At 42.7% G+C, this 22,883-nt stretch overlaps 1 protein-coding gene and 1 long non-coding RNA gene across 2 annotated transcripts in view; both read left to right on the top strand.

Annotated features, from left to right (window-relative positions):
• LOC119169648 (cell adhesion molecule Dscam1) overlaps window positions 1–6,931 on the top strand; it is a 131,021-nt gene extending 124,090 nt beyond the window's left edge. The window contains 6 exon segments of the mRNA XM_075885701.1: window positions 317–415; window positions 3,162–3,350; window positions 4,636–4,929; window positions 5,918–6,109; window positions 6,582–6,868; window positions 6,923–6,931. Of these exon segments, the coding sequence (XP_075741816.1) occupies window positions 317–415; window positions 3,162–3,350; window positions 4,636–4,929; window positions 5,918–6,109; window positions 6,582–6,868; window positions 6,923–6,931 (1,070 nt within the window).
• A 673-nt stretch (window positions 6,932–7,604) lies between these two features.
• LOC142786805 (uncharacterized) lies at window positions 7,605–11,947 on the top strand. Its single transcript, XR_012889165.1, has 3 exons — window positions 7,605–7,672; window positions 10,383–10,565; window positions 11,820–11,947. It is a non-coding gene; the product is annotated as an uncharacterized LOC142786805 (long non-coding RNA).
• The last annotated feature ends 10,936 nt before the right edge of the window (window positions 11,948–22,883 follow it).

Here is a 22,883-nt window from a genome sequence, read left to right on the forward strand (position 1 = left end):
TAAGAGTAAAGGCAGACACAAACAAACTCTATTGCTGGTCTTATATATTTTAACTTTTCTTTGTACAATGATCAAAATATGCGATAAAGTACATAAATTGAGCTTTTTGTGTACTGTTGGGTTGTTGTAGCATTATACCAATTATATAACGACCTTTCTGTATATTCTCTTTCTGATTACTCGCGCGGTGTAACAGTAGAAGCCCTTGATGTTTTCAAGAGTTACGGCAGTGCTGTCGCAATGGTTACAATATCTGGGAGCGCGTTTGCGCATCCCTCATCAATTGAGTGGCAGCAAACATGATTGTTTTATACAGATCCACCACCACCACCTCTGGTGACCGTGACGACTAGAACGAAAGATTCAATTGAACTTTCTTGGACGCCACAAGACGAAGGAAAAGAAGTCGTCGAAGGTTAGTCTGGCTAAGTCGCTTGATAACCTTTGCGCGCAGTGCATTACCCAAAAAATATTCGCTTTCCTGCTCGCAGCAAGTATACTTATCGATGTTCAAAGAGAGCCAACTCGGTGTTGAGATAAAGTGTTATATATTTTTGTGGCCCAGTTTTTGGCTTACGCCATCATGCTGTGAATTGTTTAAATGAAGAGCATTCTAGAGGTCTGGCCTCTCGGCATCATCTAATGTGTCATATACACGCTGGCAATTCTCTAAATAGCAATGTCAATGTATTGTTAAATATTGCAAAGGGATGGGTGAAGGAATTAAGTGTGTAGAGGAGAAAAGTGCATGGTGCGAAAGTAACGCACGACATATCAACATATTGGAGGCTGCAGGTAAACTATATATAGCGTGTTCTGTTATAGCACAGCACAGGAAGATAGAAAAGCGAGGGTGAAAAAGAAGGATTTGTAGATGAGTTGGAGGGTTGGGTAGAATCTGCCAGCCAAGTTTAGTACAGTAGAGAAGGCTTAAAGTGGGAAGTGAGGAAGAGTAAAAGTAATTTGTAGATAAGGAGGGAAATGCGCAGTGGTCAGAATAGGGCGTAGCATGGGCATGTGTATAGTACGATACAGCATTGGCTGGAAATGGGACGTCAGAAAGCATACAAGTGATGCAATGGCAAAGAGTAGAGAAAGGAGGAGCGGGAGGGTAAACATGTTATAGCACTGTATCGCGTAATCGATCAAGGGGCGCGAACAAAAAGTGAGGGTAAGGGCAAGGAAGATGGCGAGCGTTTGTCGTATGCGTGAATGAAGTTATCATAGCCTGGAGATGTAGAAAAAGAACTGATGCGGAGGGGAAGATTTGTGAGGCTAAGCATAAGTGAAAGGAGGAGACGGTAAATGAGGACAGCCGCAAGCGCTTGCCCGTAAATACCAGCGCCGATGAAGCGCAGGCGTATAACTGTTCTGCGCTTTCTATCGCTTTCACGTCAACTAATACTGCACCGAACCTTTTTACCGTTACTTCGACGGGAACCGCACGCTGAACTATACATCTGTAGCAAAATATAGTTTTTTTTCTAGTGGAATGCTTTACGCAAAAGCGCATGACTGAAGTAAGTGAAGGAATTGAGACAAAGGAACAATGTATAGATGCATGGAAAAAGTTGTTCATAGTGTCTGAGTATTGAAGAGGAGTGCATCTGCTTCTCACGTTTTAATTTAGTTAGCATAAAACCATTACCTAAATACACAGTAAACCGAAACTAAAAACAAGTATATATATATATATATATATATAAGGGAAAGAGGTGTATACCTAAGGGCTCGTTTTTCCGTGTTTTGACACAATATTAATGAGATCTAACAGACAGTAATGCCAAGGAATGTACAGGGGAAGTTATTAGAACAAATGTAATGTAAAATTTACATTACATTTGTTCTAATAACTTCCCCTATACATTTCTTGGCATTATTGTCTCTTAGATATATATATATATATATATATAATATAAGCTAGGTCGAGCTTCTTTTTTCCGGTTAGTCCTTGCCAAATCTGTGCACTTGGTAATTAGAGCGCCTCAGAGTACGCCCACTGAAAGATTGGTCAAATGGACAATAACGTGAGATATTTCAATGCGTTCATATTTAGAAAACAATGGCGAGAATTATTCGCATGGTGAAAATTTGGCGCGTTCTCTCTTGACATGGAGTCTCTTAGCTCGTGATATCGCGAATAATATGTTTAGGCGAGTAGAAACCCGGAAGTGTGAATACGGGTCAGGCACCCGGGAGTCGAGATTATGCCCTAGATACTGGCTTACGAGTTGTCTTTCACATCGTATACGACGCCCGAGTGTGAGTCGCTGCTCTCTCGTTTCGGCAGCGTCGACGGCATCGAGCGGTTGTGCGGCGTGACACCCCTTCAGTACGGCGCGCTGCAGCTGCGCTCGCATATTCGCGGATGCTACGTGGCAAAGGCGCACTGGCCCGTTTGCTCTCTGTATGCATACTCGTTCGGGGAAGTGCAACGCATAGGTTCGATGACGAGACTATTGGAGATGTTCACAATGAGAACAAAACGATAAAGAGAATGAGACCAGAAAGAGGGGCGCAGTCCCTTTGATGTGTTGAGAACTAATAATGTTTCTTCCTTGAGCATACAGTGATGCATAGCTTTAGTGGCACCAGTGGCACGCATCACAACGAGATTTTTTCTTGAAAAAAAAACTGTTTTCTTTTTGTTCTTCTGCCTTTAAAGATCTGTTTTTTGTTTACCTCTTAGTTCTAACGTGGTTCATTAAATGTATTTTCTGCAGATTTCGAATAATGACCAGTACGCCATCGTTTACATGCTGAAACGATTCCATTGCTCACTTATAAAAGCTTCTAAAATGCAAGACCGAAAGACCTAGAGCACGTACAAGATATGCTTGACAAGAAAAACGGCATCCACCTCGTGTGATTCTTTTGGCAGGGAATGGCGTCTGGTAGGCAAGTCTAATAACTAGTTCATTCGATACGTGAGAGCTTCATCCTATCCCAAGAGCAAGAACACTGAGATGTACAAAAATAGCTTTGATCTATAAAACAATATACTTCCTACCTGTCAGTGAAAGACCGTGTGGCTTACAAAAAAAAAACGCATCTAGTTGAGGAGTGTGTGCTAACTCATATCTTCTATGATTGCATTTACTTCCTGTCGAATACAGTACTACGCAAGCTTGTTCAACGTTTCGTTTTGAATTGCTACGCAGGCTACGTTGCCCGCTACCGCACGCTGGAGGGTCTTGAGTGGAGCGAGGTTCCTCTAACTCCCGACAAGGGGAGCTACCTGTTTGAAGGTCTCCAATGCGGTAGCACCTATTCACTGTCTGTGCTCAGCTTCAATCGCAACGGACGTAGCGAGCCCGAAGAGCTGCTGCAAGTTAAAACAGAGGGAACAGGTACGTGAGCGATGAGTACGATGGTTCGACTGTCTAATTGCACACTGATAAAAACTGGTGTTTGTACTCTTTCGCATGGGCGTGATTGATCGTATTGCTGCCCCTTGTTGTCGGAGCATTGTAAACCCCTGGTATTTTGACTCTTGTACTGGCATAGCTAACAGTTGGACCAGGATAAAAAAATACAGTTGCGCATCCGTGCGTGGGCACGCCCGTCAACTCGCGTTGGTGCAGCCCTTGTGAAAAAGTTGACTTTGGGTGTGATCTCAAAAAAGCACAAAGTTGCTGAGCAAGACAGAGAGAGAAGGAGAAACGAGAAAAAAGGAAGGCAGGGAGGTTAACCAGATGCTAGTATCCGCTATGCTACCCTACACTGGGGTTGGGAATAGGGGGTTGAAAGAGAAAGGGAGAGTTAAAAAATAAATAAGTGAAAAACACCGACACACACGCACACACAAAATCAGTCCACTCAGAGGCGTTCCGACAGGCCAGTAGTTCGTAAGAATCCCAGTAGCGCTTGCAAATGCTCGTTAACACAAACGCGGTAACCGTATAAATAATATTTTTGTACCCAAATATAATTAGTCGGGATCGAGTATCACGAGTGTCCAACGTCCGCTCACGGACCGGAAAGTACACGTAGGTATCTTACAAAGTTTAGATGAAATACTGCAAAAAAATATTATAGATGCCTCACTTTTGAGCTTTGTAACCACAGTTGTTTTGTTGCTGCAGTTTGCTGAAGTTATCCTTTAATTTTGTTTTAATGGTTGCTTGATCGTTATGGCAGCGATATTATCGTGTAATCTTACGGGTAAAGTATTGAAAGAGAATGCTGGAACTCTATTCATATCGTGCGTTTCAATATGTTGTATGCGGCACACTTGCTTGCAAACGCCCACTTTACCTTGCTCGCTGGCGTTTTCTCTTACCTTAGATCATTTACTTCTTCACGTTGCAACAACTGTTATGTTACGAGCTTTTTTTTTATTGTAGAGCTTGGCTTACGGTGCTTGGTGCCATAGGCGTCTTGCTTCTATGACCTTCACTGGTGCTCTATATTGGCAATACTTGGACTCATTGCATGTCGTTTAACAACGAAACATTATAGGCCTGCTCAAAAGTTTGAAAACGCTTGGCAAAGATATAGGTATACCAAAGGCTTCAAAAATGATATGTCATTCGCTACTTAGTGACTGAAAGAGCTGTAGCGTGTAAGCTTCATTTAGCTGCACCAGGACAACGTGCCATCAGTGAAGCATTACTACCCTGCTATCCCTGGCAGCCCCCCAGGCTCCCTCGCCAAAGGCGGCAATACTCCCCAACGTGACCAGTCTTGGCCTCGTGCTGGCCGCCTGGCGGGATGGTGGCTGCCCTATTAGCCACTTCCTGGTTCAATACCGGCCCCGTGACGAATTGGATTGGACGCTGCTGTCGTCGCGTGTACTTCCTGACCGAGACGTGGTGATCCTCGGTGACTTGGCGCCTGGAACCTGGTACCAGGTGCTCGTGGTTGCCTATAACAGCGCAGGCTCCACAAAGGCAGAGTACACTGTCGCCACACTGACCCTCGCAGGAAGTGAGTAAAATAATTCACACAGTTTCATCTTGATGTCAGAGTTTTCGCTCTGTTTCTTTGTTAAGAATACTGGTCACTTTTTGGCAAATGTCACAGTGCTCATCCTGTTATGCCCGTGCTGAGAATTACGCGTGTTTCTTAGCGATTGTTGCATAGTATGCGACACGTGTTTTGTTGATAGATTAGGCTTATACGTCATATACTTCATTATAGTCTCTAAGCAAGGCCAAGTGTGTCTGCTCTACGCAGGAAGTACAAGGGAGTGCCTGGGTCAGTGCGTTTTGTTTCTACTCGTATTCTTTCTTTTTGCGTTCATTGGAGTAAGTCAGCGATTCCAGTTACTCAAGCTCCTTCAGCACTCTTGGTACGACGGACAAACAATACAGAAATATTTGTTACATCTGAATACAAAGCCGCAGGTCATTATCTTTTCTGTATACTTTCGTTCCTCAAGTTCCGCATAGGAATGGCCAACACCGCTACATGTGACCATTGCGGTAGTGACGAAACAAGTTGGCACATTCTGTGTGAATACCCACAATACTGCTCGCAGAGACAGCCACTCTGCAATGCACTAGACTAACTGGACAACCAGACTATTTCGGAAGAAAGAATTCTGCGCTACCGACAGGACTTTTATGCCACAGAAGAAGGCTGTGAAGGCGCTCCTGCGCTTCTTGCGTACAACCGGCCTGTCCAAACGACTGTGATCGTAACTTCCTGACTGTGTGCGCATGTGAATTTTTTTCTAATTTATTTTATATATCTCGATTACTATCCTCTTTCCTACCCTTTTTCTCTCTCCTGTACTAGGTAGCAAACTAGTTCTTTTAGGTTAACTTCCCTTTCTCTTCTTTTTATTTATTTCTCTCCCTCTTAGTTCCTCAAAGGCACCTAAACAGACGTAGTGGCCTGTTCAAAGTCGTACATATTATCTGCCATATTCTTGTTCAACACATGCTTTACTTATTCTAAGCGTGTTTTCTAGATCCTTTGGAGCCGGATAAAATATCTGAGGCTGGACGGGACAGTGCTAGCCCACGGTATCGAAGCTTATCTATCATCGTGCCTATTTGCTGCTCCATCATTGTCCTGATGGCCGTCACTGTGGCCATCATGGTGCTCGTTTGCCGGAGAAGGTCTTCCGGGACCCCACCATCAGCCATCAGCACTTATGAAGGCATGCCTGTTTCACTGTTTCCTCTATTCGCTTTTTATGCGTGCTTGATAACGCTAGATAACAGTGAGACCGACTTGGTTCGCGTATAAAATAAATATTGGTGCTTTTGCTGCGTTAGAGTTGTAAGATATGGCGATTTTCTACACAACAAATTAAGAAGCAAACAGATGAGGACGCAAAGCTGTATGAATAATTGAAATGAACGTTTTCTTTGTAGAGTTCTAAAAACTGCAGTAACAGTGACGACCGAACAAAATGTAAAATGTGGAAGGGTTAAAATAGATGAATGGAAATAAAATAAAAGTCAGATCAATTACAGGGCTTGCTCGTTTGAGAAGGAAAAGAGCCGCGATGATTGCATACACGCACTCTTGAACTGTCTCATACGTGCTAACCCGGAGCTTTTAACACGGGTTTTTTTATATCTCAATAATGTGGAGAAATTCTTTTTATCCATTCCCTTTGTGGACAGGCGTGCGCATGTGCGAGGACCTGAAAATGGACTCGCTCATCATGTCTGAACTAGAAAAGCCCCACGGAGGCTGTGGCGGGGGAGATGCTGGCAGCCGCGAATACTACCCTTCACCGTACGCGTCGTCCAAGCTGCCCGACATCTCTCGACGTGGCAGCGAAGGTGACGACGGCGATGAGCCTTGTCCTCGCGCCATGGCCGCGGCTGGAGTCTCCATGTCTCCCTACGCATCGGCTAGGATGGTAGAACACACGTATGACGTGCCGCAGCACCCGCGGGATGGCTCGGTAAGAGTTCTTGTAAATGAGGGTTACATTTAATGGGGTATCTTGTCGTTCCAGCATCAATAGCTGGACACAAGAACACAGTGAAATACGACAGGGAAAGGCCATCGCCTTCTAGTGTGGCCCGTTTGCGCCTGGTTCTTTATTCACTCTGCTCTTGTGTTGTGCCCTGCAATAAATGCTGAAATGATATACCAGCACGCCCAAACTCAGGTCATTTTATTTATTTTTAATAAAGAAAATATATTCACGCAATATAGTCTTCGCTGAAACCGAAATAACAGAACCGAATGTGGTAGCGACACAATGAGACGCTTTGACTTTAACCACTGGTTGAAATCGACATTTTTCGTCCGGCCTTTTTAGGTCAATCAAGAAAACTGGATTGACGTATAAATTGGCATAAAGTATCCTCGATTATTAGATAAGCTGCCCATTTAAGTGCTGTCGCCCCTTACAAAACACTGGCCCATTGTCTGGTAACACCAGTATGAGGCTACTACGTTACAGCAAGTGGCAGTTCAAAATCCACCTTTGTTCTGAGAGAATCAATTGAGCCCTTTTAATGATAATTTGTTGGTTTTAACAAGGAATGCGTGGTTTATGGATGCATGCTAAAGGGTAAAGTATTTATTGCTATTAGAGGCTGGTCGAACGTAGCGCAACATGACAAAAAGTAATGCTAGTCTAGCAAGATTTTAATTAGCAATTCATTTGCTGTTTGTTTTTCTTTTCTTCAGAAATTACATGCATTTAAAAGTGAGCGTAAGCATTCTTCATGTAACGACAAGCTCCAAAATCACATAGGTGAGTACAATTCTTCCTAAGTGATTGGCCTTGAAATTGACGTTTACGTGAACTCAAATCTAATAAAAATACCTGAATACGAATGTATACCATTTATTGTAATTGCTATTAATATATGATTACCATTGACGCGTAGAGTATGCATATATATGTTCTTCTGCTTTTTCGAACTTATGAGTATAAGAAGAAATATCTAGATGAAAAAAAAACATGAAAAAACGTGCATTCGCAGAAGTACATGAGTGTTAGTTCGACATTGCTATGTGAGAGCTTGCGCTACATCTATTGGTGTTTGACAGTTATAACACCACTGCACCACTTGATATAGACGCACCCAGGTTGACGCCTGATGACAAATTTTATTGCGATATCAATTATATGGACAATCTTGGCTGAATTTTGCTGCCGGCGTCGGCGCCGCCGTTACTCACCGTATATGTATACGTATATATATATGAAAATGCAAGAAAGAAAAAAAATCTAGAAAAAGACTACGGCGCGTGGAATCAAATGTGGGACCTCCGCGACGTGAATGCGAGGCGTTAACCACTCAGCCACCGAGAGGTACCTCCTTGAACGTTCAAACGGCAAGCTGTTTATATCTACCACTTACTGCTGTGGGCGCGAATCTCTGGGAGAACTATCATGTTTTCGGCGTTATCAGCAAGATGACGCAATGAGCGCACGGCTGCTCTCATCTCTCACGCGTTCATTGGCCCGCAGAGAGGAGGGGAGTGGGCGATCTTTCACGCTCCCTCATCTCCCGGTGGGGAGTATCATACTTCTTGACTGGCGGTGGGCTTGCACTGGAACGATTCTGTTGTAGTTATGGGGCACACAAAAGTCACTGCAATCGTAGTACAGCCTCCGCTGGCGAACAGGGGGTGCTTTTCAGACACAACGAAGTAACAACTGAGACGCTTATTCACAATCATCTGTGCCTGTGAGTACGTTTTGTGCGTCATTTGTGCGTGAAAAACGTGGGGTACGTTTCGATCTGCTTCCCATCATGCGCGTGACCTTCCAGTTTGTCGCTATTGCCTTCATTGCTTCGCTTTTGCGAGAAAGATGTGTCTTTTTTGTCCCAACGACTAACGTACACGAGCATGTTTAAACATTTTTGGCAGTTGTAACGCTTAACATACCCTTCGAAACAGCTTATTGTGAATTCCTTGCAAAGATGACTTCAACCTGTACATAATGAGTGGTTGCACCCTATTGATATGTCGTTTTTTGAGGCACGAAAGGGGATGTGCACTCTCTGGTAATAGGGTAATCTGCACACTGTTCATGAATTTAGTACCCAAGAAAAATATTCAGGAATGCGAAAGGCAGAGTTCGTCGTGGGAGCTGTAAAAGTGCGAAGACGTTCTACTTCGCGTTGACGTGCCGCTAACTGTGCCAAAAACCCACTTGCACACTAATTGCTCGTGGACGCGTTGCCCTTCTGCGGAGCTTATTGCGACTGCTTTATTTGTCAGTGCTAGTGCAATTGAAGCAGTATATAGGCGTTGCAGAATATTCATTTCACTCCTCCGAAGTGGTCACAAGCTGACGCAAAGAGCGAATAGCGCAACTTCTTCGTCATCAATTGCAGTTACTATTTCGAAATTTCTCCAGTAACACACTATTCTACAGTATTGCAGTGAAAGCTTTCATCCCGCTGATGGTACAGAAACGCTCGCAGTCGTTACTCGTCGTCATGAGGTATTAGACATGACCTATGAAATAGGCTCCGGCTACGCGCCATTGCTAGCATTGCTGAGGCCGTTATGTTTTCATGGGAAGGTGCATTAAGATATAGTGGTTTTACAGCAAGAATAGTGCCGGTGAAGAGCTAACAGAGGGGCCCAACCACAGCCATGCTAGAAACATGAAGAGAAACACATGGACAATCCCGTCTCGTCTCTATTAGACACGTGGTACCTCACAGTTCAAGCGGAAAACACGAAATGACAACTAAGCAAGAAGCGATGGGCTATGTTTTAATAGGAAGGGGTGTTATTAGCAACGCTTCGGCTACCACCTCGCTGGGTGTTAAGGCGCTGACATAATTACATTGTGATCTCCACCACCGCCACACGCAGGCTGCAAGCGGTGCCAATCACGGAGACCACGATTACACTTCTTTGGGAAAATCCTCGAATTGGGGGGGGGGGGGGAGGAGCTGTAGAAATGGTGCTAATGCTTGTTTCTTGAGTTTATCACAAAGACCATGAATTACTTCACTCCACCACTGGGTGATGAGATCACCACGCGAGCCTAAAACCTTGCGAAAGATAAGTGTGACAGATAAAAAACGCGTTTGGCAAGTCTCCTTCAGTCGTGACGGTGGGTTTGACTTCCGTTAACTATAATCGCGTACAGACAGTTTGTGGCTCATCTCCTGTGTACAAAACTTTTTTTTTTCATTTTTTTTTTACCGTCTGAACGCGTGTAATTTTTCCTGACCTATTTCTCAGACGTAAATACGTTATCCACGTCTTGGTTGACTCCGGCATCGAACGCTTCCACGTTAAAGGTGGTTTGCGGCGCTAGAAGTGTGCTATTCACTGGTACAAATAGGAAATACACCACTTCATTGATATTTCGGCTAGATCATGGCTTCGCGAGAGAGATAACACTTCATATGTGAACTTTAACCCGTCGTAGCGTGTGCCTTTGCTCTAGCTCTCGCCATCGTGTTACGGCCTTTCTTTATTTTTTTCAGAAATGTGCAAAAAGGAGCAATACTATCAGCGGCTCGCTGGTAAAGGACGCCCGTCGGCGTATGGTTATAGCGGCTGTCAAGAACCTCCCAATCACTCGACGGGCACCGCTTATCGCTGGTCCGAGCCCGGCGAGTCCGACCGGCCGGACAGGTAAATACTCGCCCTCCTGTAGACCCCGCTAGGTAGGTCTGCCAACCCTCTTGATCTCTTTTTCCTCCTCTTTGACTCCATCAATCTCCCTTCGCACGCATTTCCCGCTTTTTCCTTCCGTTAAGCCGTGACGCATGCAGTACTGGATTGACTGTTGTCTCCAACATGGAGTTGGTGTTCGCGGTACCGTGCGTTGAATGTGTATCGTTAATGCTATAATCTCTACGAGTGGTAACGTAGAGGCACAAAAGATTGTTACAAAAAGATTGAAAAGGGAATTGGTATTATACTTTACGAATGTTTTCATGAAGCTGCATTGGTTGTAAAGCAAACTTGAGCATTACGGTACATGCACAAAGTTCTTTGATAATAATTTTGCAAATGAAATAAGTTTTCAGTTTAAATTTGATAAATGCGCTCATTACACAGAACTTTTGTTTTTGATGATTTTTTATTGGAAATATTTGCATTTAATAAATGGCATCAAGCAATATATAGATGCATGCTACTGATCGTCAACTGGCTAATAGGCCATCGAAATGACTCACGGTGGTCGTATATGGCCATTGCTTATCTCCCATATAAGGAGTTTCAGACTGGCTACGGTACGAATCAATGGGAACCTTGACTTCAAGAAAATTTTGTGTGATTTGTCTAAAAGTCTGTTTTTTTAGTTCTGCGTGAACTGCATTTGATATGACGTAGAAGTTAAGTATACTTACGTCGTGTCGTTTCATGCATATCTGCTTGTATTAGCATCAAATCCATTCATAAGCGCCATTAGTCAAGATGTAACCGGACCAGGTACACTTCAGAAATGTGGTGGTTGCTTGTTGGAAGGCGTACTCTACGGCGTCATCCAATAGTATTTACATCTCTCCCAACCAAAACTTACACGGTTATTGACCGCAAACGGGTATACGTTTGAAAAAGAAATGCGCATAAGCACCGTACATCATTCAGCGAGAACAGTATTTTATGTGTCATATTTTCTGAAGGAAAATGATAAGCTTATCGAGTTATGGTTGTTTTCCTTTATTTTCCAGTCCTATTGATTGCTTTTCGCACCAGACTAGTTCATATGCACTATGCACACTCTCAACTGATGCGTCCAGAGACACCAAGGCTGAAGTGAATATTCAGTTCTTAAACTCGTGACCGAAATTGCGCGTTTTTCTACACGAAATCACAACACTACTCAATCTGCCTACAGACCATATTCTTTGAAAATGCCACCTCTTTTCACGGTTACAATATTTCTTCATTTCTTCCTACTCTTTCATCAGGTGGTGTTTAAGTGAACGGGACTTGCACTTGAGCGCATTTCACACGCCTTGTACTGGAGGAAATTTGCCGGAGTTTATCGAAATATCGGACACAGAGTGCGACAGGGACCTGGAGCGACTTGAGCAGGGTGCGTACATGACGAATAACTATTACGTGATACCATTTTTTTAATTTGGCGACTTTTGCGCATTCGTAAAAAAAAGAAGCAGCGTTCTTTTTAATCTTCTTGGGAACATTATGGGCATGTCACAGCAAGAAAATTACCAATACATCAGTGTTCATAGTTATACCATAATTTTTTGAGTGACATTATTTGTACCTTTCGTGCATTGGCTGTGTGCTTCTACCTGGAAGCATAAGTAGGTGATTTTTGAAATGACATGCTTTTAGTAGTTGCATTAGTGTTGATAACCTTATGCCCCAGTTTTTCTGCGTGTGGCATGTTAACAAGCGAAATATTGCTGCCTATTACGCGAGCATGGAAACCATATGAGCATAATTTATTCTTTCTACTGATTGCTACATTCCTTCGGCTGTTTGTTCCTTCCCACAGCAGAGATGAATTATCGTTCGTCGCTCCAACGGCACAGCTTGTACGCATCTGTCCAGTAGAAACGCAGCGGAAGGAACAGGAAGACCACCGACGGGGCCTCAATGTTTTTTTCATATCAACGTGACTTCTCCATTGCCTTGACAGCAGCGAGATAATCAAACAAAAAAATTCTTCCCACCCGCTGAGGAAATGCGCATCTTTTTACAGCTTCAAATTGCCGTTTAATATCTGCATACTTGTACAAATTATTCACTTTTTTTTGTCGCCAGAGTACAAGCCACTGAGTACGCCACTTCACCCGTATACCTTCCGGATGCATGCGCAAAACAGCACATTGCTACTTTAGAAAGCAAGTGCGGTAATAGACCTTGGGGCGTAAAACTCTTTGCATGCTTGATTTTAAAACGTAACAGTGGGTGGCAAAAAGAAAGAATGAAGGGTCTTTGTATTTGTATGGGGTCAGATTAACAGCACGCCTCCAAGTTGCACCACCTAAGTTTCTTTCTATGTTTTTGTTGTCGACATATGGTGTTTGCATACGGACGCGAGATGACCAATATACAGTCGCTCCAGGCTCACATGTTGAAAGGCATGAGTCGGAGGCGAACAACTATGCTCTCTAACTGGACAATGAAAAGGGCAAGAAATAAAATTGCGGAGGAGTTTGTCGACTCCTTCATTTCTAGAATTTGAGTCACATACAAATAAACAATAGGATTCTCTATATATTCAAATTTTATGTAATAAAGTCGAAGATATAAACAGAGAAGTGTCTGAAAGTGCAGTGGCCTGTACTTTTTCGGCAGCGATTGAGCGTACCAACATTGTGTGTACATTGAAGTGAGTGAACAAGCACATGTACATATAGACCAAGGATCCTCAATTGGAGGATGGCACAGCACGTATGCCTGCCGAAGATGACTTGTTTTGTACAGTAAGAAAAATTCTATATGAATGAATAACGAATGATTACGCACGCGTGGCAAGAAGTTGAATAGAAAAACTCAATCACCCTGGATTAAAGTGTGGCTGAGGCATATCTAAGCTGGTGCAAAGATCATTCCGTCGCGTACATAGTGTAAAATTCTCTATTTCGTTTCATAGGTTTAAAAAAAAAACATTTATACTATGATTGAAGGGTTCAAATTTGTACACTCACTTTCTTGCCAAAGCTCCAGCAGCAAGGGTGAAGTATCATAGTTTTTTTCTTACTATTTAGAGTTTCCGTTCATTAGAAACACCTACCTGCAGCGCGCATGACTCGCGAAATGCTGTGTAAAACTGCCAGTGAATGGAGAAGGTCAAAGATATATTTGTACATATTGACAATATGCGGAATAGATTTGAAATAAAAAAGCACAAGCGACTTCGTCTCATGTCTCTGTCTCTTCTTATTATATTTTAGTGTCCAGTATTCAATTACTGGTCTTGTGATGAGTCCGCACTTGCATTTCAGTGCGCTAGGAGCATGCAAGCTCTTATGGAGCTTGTAGTACACCACCTTGTGGTAAGGTCTTATTTGTGAATTAATTGGTCCAGTATCTTTTACACAACGCTGTGAATTTTTTCTGCAAGGGACAAATAAAAAATTTCACTAGAAAAATCAAAGTAGTAGTAGCGTTCACCTATTCTAGCCAATTTTTTTTTGCAATGCTCAGCGTGGTTGTCTGCCAGTAAGATTCAATAGTTAAACTGAAAGGAAGTAAAAGAGAACAGTGTGTTTTCATTAGGATAATACAAAAATATAAGAACTCTGCATAAATGCCAATAACCATTGACTCTAATAAAAATTAAAAACGTTCTTTTGTGAAAACTCAAAGTCTCAAAGGTTCCTCATGTAGTGTGCCCACTGTGTCACCGTGGGGCAACTTGTTTATGTTGCGCTGCGAAGCCGACGGACGGAAGTTCTTTTTTGTCTACTGTGGCAACAATTCTTTAGGTATAAATGCGCATTAGAGAGGCCCAGAAGGCCCAATTGCTTCGAAATTTCGAGCTATATCACCTCATATTGCACATTGCGGTTATGGTGCGTACAGCGTTGGTATTTATTATACAGAGATCTGTCGAGACCGCTTCATTTTCGTAGTTCTTAATGGGTCGTCCGCTTGGAACGACGAAATAAAATCAATATCCTTAAGCTTTGTTTTTAGGACTCAGCATACGAAATTTGCTTAAGCGGCCTTTTTGTATGGCTAAAGACATGAGGAACACATGGGTTCTAAACCGTCGATTTACCTCACGGAGAGAAACAATGCAATAGAAATCTATCGCAAGCGCAAACTTACGTCGCAGTATGAAATAAGTAACATTGCCCCCAAAATTGGCGAAGCTGAAAGTAAGCCTAGGAAGCCTTGAAACCCCGAAACTGGATGATTCTAGAGACTAATATGGTGACATCTAGATTGTTATTAGGCCTTTTCTAGAAGATACCATTGATTCTGAATTGCTTCTACATCGTTGCTAGGCTTTCTACAGTGAATGCTATAGGCTGTTTTTATACGTTGATTTCCAGCGCCTGCAGGTTTGAGTTAAACCGCAGACAGACACAGACACCACACGGGCCCGTCGCCGTTGGCGCATGCCTTCCATCGCTTCATGGTCTTCTCGCAGTCGGTGTTGCCCTTTAACTTTCCCCAGTATTATCATTGTGTACGTTCTCGGCCTCTTCGTTTCACGGGCGTCGCTTCGCCGCCCTTTGTTTTGTGAATCGGGGCACCTACTTGTTAATGACGATGATGGTTTTCCGATAGGCCACATAACTTTATGTTGCACATACCCATTTGTTGAGCTGTGTGTCACCTTTCTTTCTTTTTTACTTTTTAATAGGACAAAATGGAAGAGGCTGGTGTCATTATGGTGGCACCAGCTACTCCTTTTCTATTAGTAGGCAAGATATGCCGTAAGTTCAACAAAAACTTTCAGATAGCAGGCCTTTCACAGGGAACGAAGATACAAGGTCCAAGGCCAACTGCAGGTCTTCAGGAAAGAGCACTTGTCGCCTTCAAGAAGTTTTTTGAAAAATCAATTATTTTATGTCGGTCACCTTGTTTATTTTATTCGGCCAGTGGCGACTACTGGGGTTAGCCCAATTTCTGGGGATCATGCCAATTTACGATGACCCGCCACGGTGGTCTTCTAGCTAATGTATTTGGCTGCTGGCCTGCAGGTCGCAGCAATAAATTCCCGCTGCGGCGGCTTCATTTTCGATGGAGGCGAAAATGCTGCAGTCCGGTGTGCTCAGATTTTGGCGTACGTTCAAGTACTTTATCCATGTGGTCGACATTTCTGAAGCCCTCTACTACGGTGGCTCGTATGGTTGTTTTGGGACGTTAAAACCGCACATATCAATTAATCAAATTGAACTTTTCATAACGATATGTTATGGTACGGGTGAATAGAAAAAATTTTATAAACAGCTTTGCTGTTAGTATGTGCCTTATCAAGCATGTAATCACGTCAGGCATTAGCACAACGCGAAAAAAAGCCGGTACCATTTGATTGTTTATAGAAAAAGTAATGTCAAATATTACTCGGTTATGAAGCTGAACGCATAAGAATTAAGTAAAACACATTCTTCAATAAACAGCAGGAAAAAACCTGATTGAGCTTGCGTTTACTTCATAAGCACGCCAAATAATGCAATTTAATTGTATTGTATTGATTATTCTGTACACCCCATTACAACTGACTCCCCTTTCTCTACTTTTTTTTAATTGTCAATGTACACCCAGCTATTTCATTAGAGCAAAAAAAAAAAAAGGCAGTCGCTGATCTCTGCCTGCAGTCGTTTAGTGGCACAAACGTTCGTATATGGGCACTATGCAATGAAGTAGTGCTTCGAAATAGAGCACATGAACCGATTTGAAAATAAGAAAGCAAAATTAACTCGCAGTTTTTTGATAGACTTCATTTATGGAGCCCTCAACTGCTATGGTATTATTGTGAGTGCATGCAGTTGTTCACTTCAATTCCATTTGGTCGCATCGGTGCTAGGAACAGATGGTTAATGTAGATCCCCAAATTCGAGAAAATTTTTGCTGTTGTAGCCGAAAAATTGTAATGGCTCCGGCTTGTAGGGTTTCGGTAATATTCAGAGATAAAATTATGAAATAATAAAAATGAAAAAATGAGGTTTTGAAAAAAATGAAATGGGGGAAAAGATGCATGTTGCGCAAGCAGTCATAACAAGGAAATGGTAAGTGGGATTCAAATGAAACTTGGCAGGTGCATAGAGGGGACAATATTCTGTGCATCTAAGTTCAAAAATTACTACATATTCAAGCTGAGGTACGTTAGCATAAAAATACTGAAATATTGATACTTGGCAGGCTCGCTTTGCACACAATTGGCCATAGGACAAAAAGTAATCACTTGCTCAGTGACAAAGAGAGAGATACTTTTTATTAGAATGCACAGATCAACCAAGCGAAATACAGCACGCAATGAGCACTCAAAAACATTTATTAGAAGCAAAAGTTATCACTGTTCGCTCAACTGCAGACTCCCGAAAATTGTGTTTCGAGACAAATGATTTTAAAGGTTTGAACTGAATGACCACGCAAGAAAAAATATTGTTTATGTCAGAAATTCACCAGGGTCATAGCTTGGGACTCCTTTGAAGCTGCATGTTCTGCTTTTGAGTGAGCTAAAGAATGTTTTTTTTTCTAGCTTGTTTTGCGTCTCGAGCTGACTCACATCTGCCTGCTGCACAGAGGGTGCACGTTTGGTATATTGATTCCCTAACTTGAAGTCCTTTAGGTCCTTCAAGCATTAGGATATACCTAGACAAGTTAGCAATGCGTAATATGTACACCATGAGATATTTATGATCACATGGCAGGTTTCTGCGAAATGGTAACTTTCATGCACGGTGTCGGATGCGTCTAAGAATGGTTGGACAAATTATCATAGGTTTTAAATGGCTCGAAATATCTATACGTAACTCTTTTTGTAAATAGAATTGAACAGCCACTGGTAGTAAAAGAAAATTTCAAAATATTTTTTTCTGAAATTACCTTTTTTTGCCTTAACTGAAATATTCTGCCTCTAGCAACAGCAAAAAGAAAAGAACAAGAGCACCGAACGAGGTATTTTAACATAAGGCTGTAATAAAAAAATGAAGTTTTCCATCTGCATGTTTATACCCAATACTGCCAACAAGGAAGCCACCGTATCCACAATAATATACCGCAGGAAGTGCCATTTCATGTATATTTCACAGAAAATGTTTTATTCAGAAGACGGGGCTTCGCGCAAAGCCGCGGCCGGACGAGACAGTTGTCTGTAAAGGTCTAAGGTTGAAGCTCACAGCTTCGTTGAGAATTGCTGCCGTTGCCGCTGTAAAGGTGGCTTCTTGCCGGATCCTTCAACGTGGTGCCGACCAAGATGGTCAACTTTTAGATACGGAAGTCTTGGGAAAATTAGGTAAGGTGGCTAGGGCGATTAGAATCTCTTTATACAAGTTTTTAAAGAAAAATAACCTTGCTGCAGTTTTTTTTGCGAGACACATGTACATAAGCAATCTTGCGTACTTTGTCTAGTTTGTCCTCTTTTTTTTTCCCCCGAACATTCCGGAAGAATGTTTTTCCACGCAGAGCGTAGCAATGAACGAACGTGTCAACGTTATGAATGAACCAAACCATCACAAGCAACTGATATCCGCACTTCCACAAGAACACCTAACCTGTGTTTGGTTGTGTTTGGTGTCATGTTTCAAGTACTTCCCCTAATTTTAAAAGAATGGAAGTATGCTTCAGGCGCATATCTATGAGTTTCTCACGCAAACAAAAAAATAATGGCAGTCACTGTTCTAGTCGAGTAATATGACCTACAGCCGGTACCACAAAAACTGAAGTTGTCAAGAGAGACATTCGGCTGGAGTTTTTTTCGCGTATAGTAGCTCGTTCTCTCAAACAAAGTGAACATCTTGATCATTTTATTCACGTTACTTTGCGGTCTTCTACGCTAAGCACTGTAACCAAGAAGACTGAGATGAACATCTAGAATACAGCTACTCGTGCAGGGTATGCTGGTGTTGACGCTGAGTATGAGTGCTTTCGGGCAATACGATGCCGATCTGAAAGAAGATAGCGCAGGTCTAGAAGTTTAGAAGATTTCAAGGTTGCACAGAAAGTACATTATGCAATGCAGAACCAACTGCAGAAGCTTTCAACAAAAAGGTGGCAAGAGTTATGTGCCTCACTTCTCCATTTACCATGGCGCCTCACCTGCGGAACATGGTACGTACCCTCTGACAGCCAGTAGTCCACTAGAGACCACTACAGGCTCTAGCGCTGTCTCAAGGAGTTAGCGAACGTGTGATTGCCAAAACATTTTGTGATCTTATATTGAGAAATGGAGAGACCGTCCAAACTAGCGAATATAAATCCTCAGCAGAATCAGCTTCGGTGGTTGTAATGAAGTTCTCTGTGGTCAGTTCATCAGACCTGGATGATAGCTTCACACTAAAGTAGCTGTCATCGTTTCACTGCTGTATGCAGTAAAGCGAACAAGTTCACCACGACCAGATGGAGTTACATAGGCTGCACTTGCTAATTTGCGCGAGAAAGGGAAATTACACCCCTTGGTCATTTACAATAAAAGTTTGCAAAAACAAAAGGTTCCGGAAAGTTGGAAGATATTAGGAGTAGTACCGTTGCTATATCCAGGGCAGAGCCTTATGACGTTGGATTTGTTTAGACCGGTTAGTTTGACAAGTTGTATTTCGAAAGTGATGGAGAAAATGATTAATGAACGAATTTCATGACGGTAAGACATGAAAAATCTACTACCAGGAAGCATAGCCGGCTTCAGAAGAGGTAGATGCACAATAGACTGCATTATGGACTTGGACACAGATGTTGAAAACCAACGTATGCAAGAAAACATTACTGTCGCTGTATTTTTTCATGTCCAACGAGCATACGACACAGTGAGTCACGTTCACGTTCTGGAAGGCCTGGCGTTGAAGCTATTCAAGGGCAAAATATTGTGTTGGATCGCTGACTTCCTGAATCACCAGCAAATTTTTGTGGTTACGCAGGAGGGCCCAACGTCAGAACATGTCGTTAACCACGGAGTGCCACAGGGCAGAGTGCTAAGCTCTACTCTCTTTAATGCAGCCATGGCGCAGCTCCCGTATAATATTCCACCTAACGTCAGATGTTCAGTATATGCTGCTGATATAAGTATATGGACGTCTGGCCCATTGGTTTGGATGTCCAGCAAACTTTACAAAAAGGATTGGATTATGCCGACACCTTTTAAGAAAAAGAGGTATGGCACTGAGTCTGGCTAAAACAGCCATTCTACCGTTTACATTAAAAAGACCTGGAGATTTTTGGTTTATTCTGCAAAACCAGCCTATTCAAATCGTAAAAACTCACAGATTCTTGGAAGTGATTTTAACCGAAGACTAACATGGTCACCTCATGTCCAGTTCCTTGAACAAAAAGTGAATTAGGCTATTCGAATCCTCCGGCATCTCTGGGGGGCTAAGTGGGGCGGTACTACAGAGTCGTTATTAGCCCTACATGTTGCGTGGATACGCCTCATCGTAAGTTACTCACTGCCTCTGCTGCACAGACTTCCAGCCTCCACCGAAAGGAGACTTCACTTGTTTTTGGCAAGGAGCTTGAGGGTATGTCTGAGGTTTCCACGGTCAACTTCCAGTGTTTAGTGTATGCAGAGGCTCGACAGCCACCTTTGGCAGTACTCCGAGCTAAGGAATCATCTCGAAATTCATTTAGAATTTTCACGCAACATGAAAGTCGTTCTTTACCTGGTGCACTAACATAAAGGACGGCAACGAGACTACAGGGTAGTGTATCATCATTTCAAACAGTAGTACAAGGATTTAAACAATGAAAACCTTCAAAACCACCTTAAACGCTGCCGCTTCTCAACGTTATCTGTGAAATAGACGGCATAGAGAAGAAAGCAGACAGCACCTCTAGTAGTGGTACAGATGGTACTTCATCATTTTCATATATTGCATGATTAAAAAACGAAAATATATACAGATGAATCATACACTGAAGAAGCGGCAGCCTGTGCCGTCTTTATACACGAAATTTAGAAAAAGACAATGTACAAATTATCGCACAAACTTTCATCGCCGACAGCGGAATGGGTGGCTATCTTTGAAGCAGTTAAGCTTATCTGCGAGAATCCTGAGCCACGAAAGTGGGTGATATGCAGGGATAACAAACCTGCTCCTCGGATTATGAGAAATGCGAGATCACTTTACAAAACTGGTAAAATAGCACAATGTATTGCAGAAACTGTAGAATGTCCCTCAGCGCAGGGTCACAACATCGTATTTCAATGAATACCCAGCCACATTGGAATAAAGGTAAATAAAGAGGCTGACAGCCTCGCCAAGAAAGCATTGAACGAAGGACGAGATTTCGCAATCCCTATGTCTGGGGTGAATATTCGACATTTTATCACGCAAGGAGCTAACCATTGTTCCACGGAGAAGTGTTTGGATAGCCCTAACTTTATGAAGTTATCCACACAGAAAATTTTTCATAGCGAAAGATCTTTCACGACACTTAGAGATATTATACCACAGACTTCGACTGAAAGTAGCATACACAAACAGCTTCGCGCACGAAATACATCGATGCAACTCTCCGGAAAGCCATTGTGGTCATGCAGAAGAAAATGTTTGCCATATTCTTTTGAAGTGCGTTAAATAAGCGAATGAAGGAGAAAAATTAAAGAAAAAATTAGCAACTTTGGACAGACGGCCTCTCACATTAAAGAAATTACTTGGGCCATGGCCTGAGATGCATCTTCAGAAAAAGGCAAACATCTTCCTGACAGACTTTTTAGTAGATAAGCGCCTGTATTAGACAGCCAGGGATTGATATATATGAAATGTGTTAGCGCATATACTGACAGTAGAAAAAAATGGTGTGCGTGTGAACAGTTTATGACAGAGTGATCTGCTGCAAGCAAACTGTGTATTGGCATGATATTTGAGCTGATTTCAGTGTGATATTATGTTTTTTATTGTTCTTTTTCTCCTTTTTTTTGCTGCAGAACTTCGGGATATAGAGCAGCCGAGGTAATTTGGACCTCAACTTCTCCACAGCAAAACAGTTAGAACAGAACAGAAGAAAACAGCAAAAGTACTCAAGGCTCTCTGTTCGCCAACAAGCGAAGATTCAAGAGAGACGCGATCTTTTTTTGTGCCTTGTTGTTTTCGTATCTTATTTTCGGCGCCCGTCGCTGATCATGCACCTCTGGTGCTTACACGGCAGCGAATGACGTCCGCACGATGACTGGCTTAGTTTGCCGAATTTTTTTCAGTACCATTTTTTTCACATACGCTCGTCAAGTGTCGGTTGACCCTAGGGAATTGTGCCATGGTGACACCAAGCATAACATGCAAATCAGAAACCATTGAAGTAGAAATAAAGACTGAAACAGAGAAGGCCATGGGAAGGGGGCGGCTGAACATGTCAATGCTGTTGAAAGATAGGACGTCAATGTCGTGTTCCGGGGTTGATAAGTTGTGTTGAAGCATATTTTTTTTATTTTTCACCTAGCTAAAGATGAGTGCGAAATCAACTCTCATGCCATTTTATTTTTCTTGCGGTGTAATGAATGGGTACATTGGGTAGATTGCTGTTTTAGTAGCTAACTAGCAAAATTAGAGAGGTCCAAAGCACAGAAAACTAACAAAAGGTTCTCAAAATATTCGTAAGTATGGGCATTCATTGCAATATGTTCAAGGGGTTTTGCTATCGGCCACAAAATCCGTAACCGTTGTGACTGCTTATTGCTGTCATCAACCGGTGCGAGGGAAGCGTGTAGTTCGTGCGCGGAATGTTAAGGAGCGCTAGAATCAACCTGCACACTGACAAGCGAGCAGGTTTGTCACGTGGTATTTTTTAGGCGCGAAGCTCCTTATAGCGGCACCCGTTCGTCCCTCGTAGTCGTAGTAGTAGTGTGTAAGCAGCCTTACGTTTTGACCTCCAAGGTGGTGCCGGTGGGAGATTTTTTCTGTGCGTTGTTGAACAATTTGTGAGGTTTATCGTCCCAAAACCACCTAATGATAATGAGAGACACCGCCGTGGAGGAGTATGGAAGTTTCGACCACGTGGGGTTCATTTACGCGCACCCAAACCTGAGCACATGGGCCTACAACATATTCGTCGTAATTCAAAATGCAGCCGCTGAGGCCGGGATTCATTCAGGCGACCAGCAGGCCAGCCGCCGAAGGTCTTGGCCATTAGACAACTAAGGCGGGGCCATCTCTTATTGGCGTAATATTCACTTTACGCCTGCATAAGGGCGAAAAACTTGTTTCGTGACCTTATTCGTAGTGATGCTTCCAATCCTTCATCGATAGCAAGCATCACTACGATAAGAAGCATGAATGCTTCCTATCATTCATCGAATCAAGAATTAACGTCTCGGTAGCAATAGTCATCCCTTCGCGGCCAGCACCATTACAGTGGCATGATTTTTTTTCATTCGTAGAAAAGCGTTATCAACG

The sequence above is a fragment of the Rhipicephalus microplus genome, chromosome 2, assembly GCF_043290135.1.
Source record: "Rhipicephalus microplus isolate Deutch F79 chromosome 2, USDA_Rmic, whole genome shotgun sequence".
Lineage (NCBI taxonomy): Eukaryota > Metazoa > Arthropoda > Arachnida > Ixodida > Ixodidae > Rhipicephalus > Rhipicephalus microplus.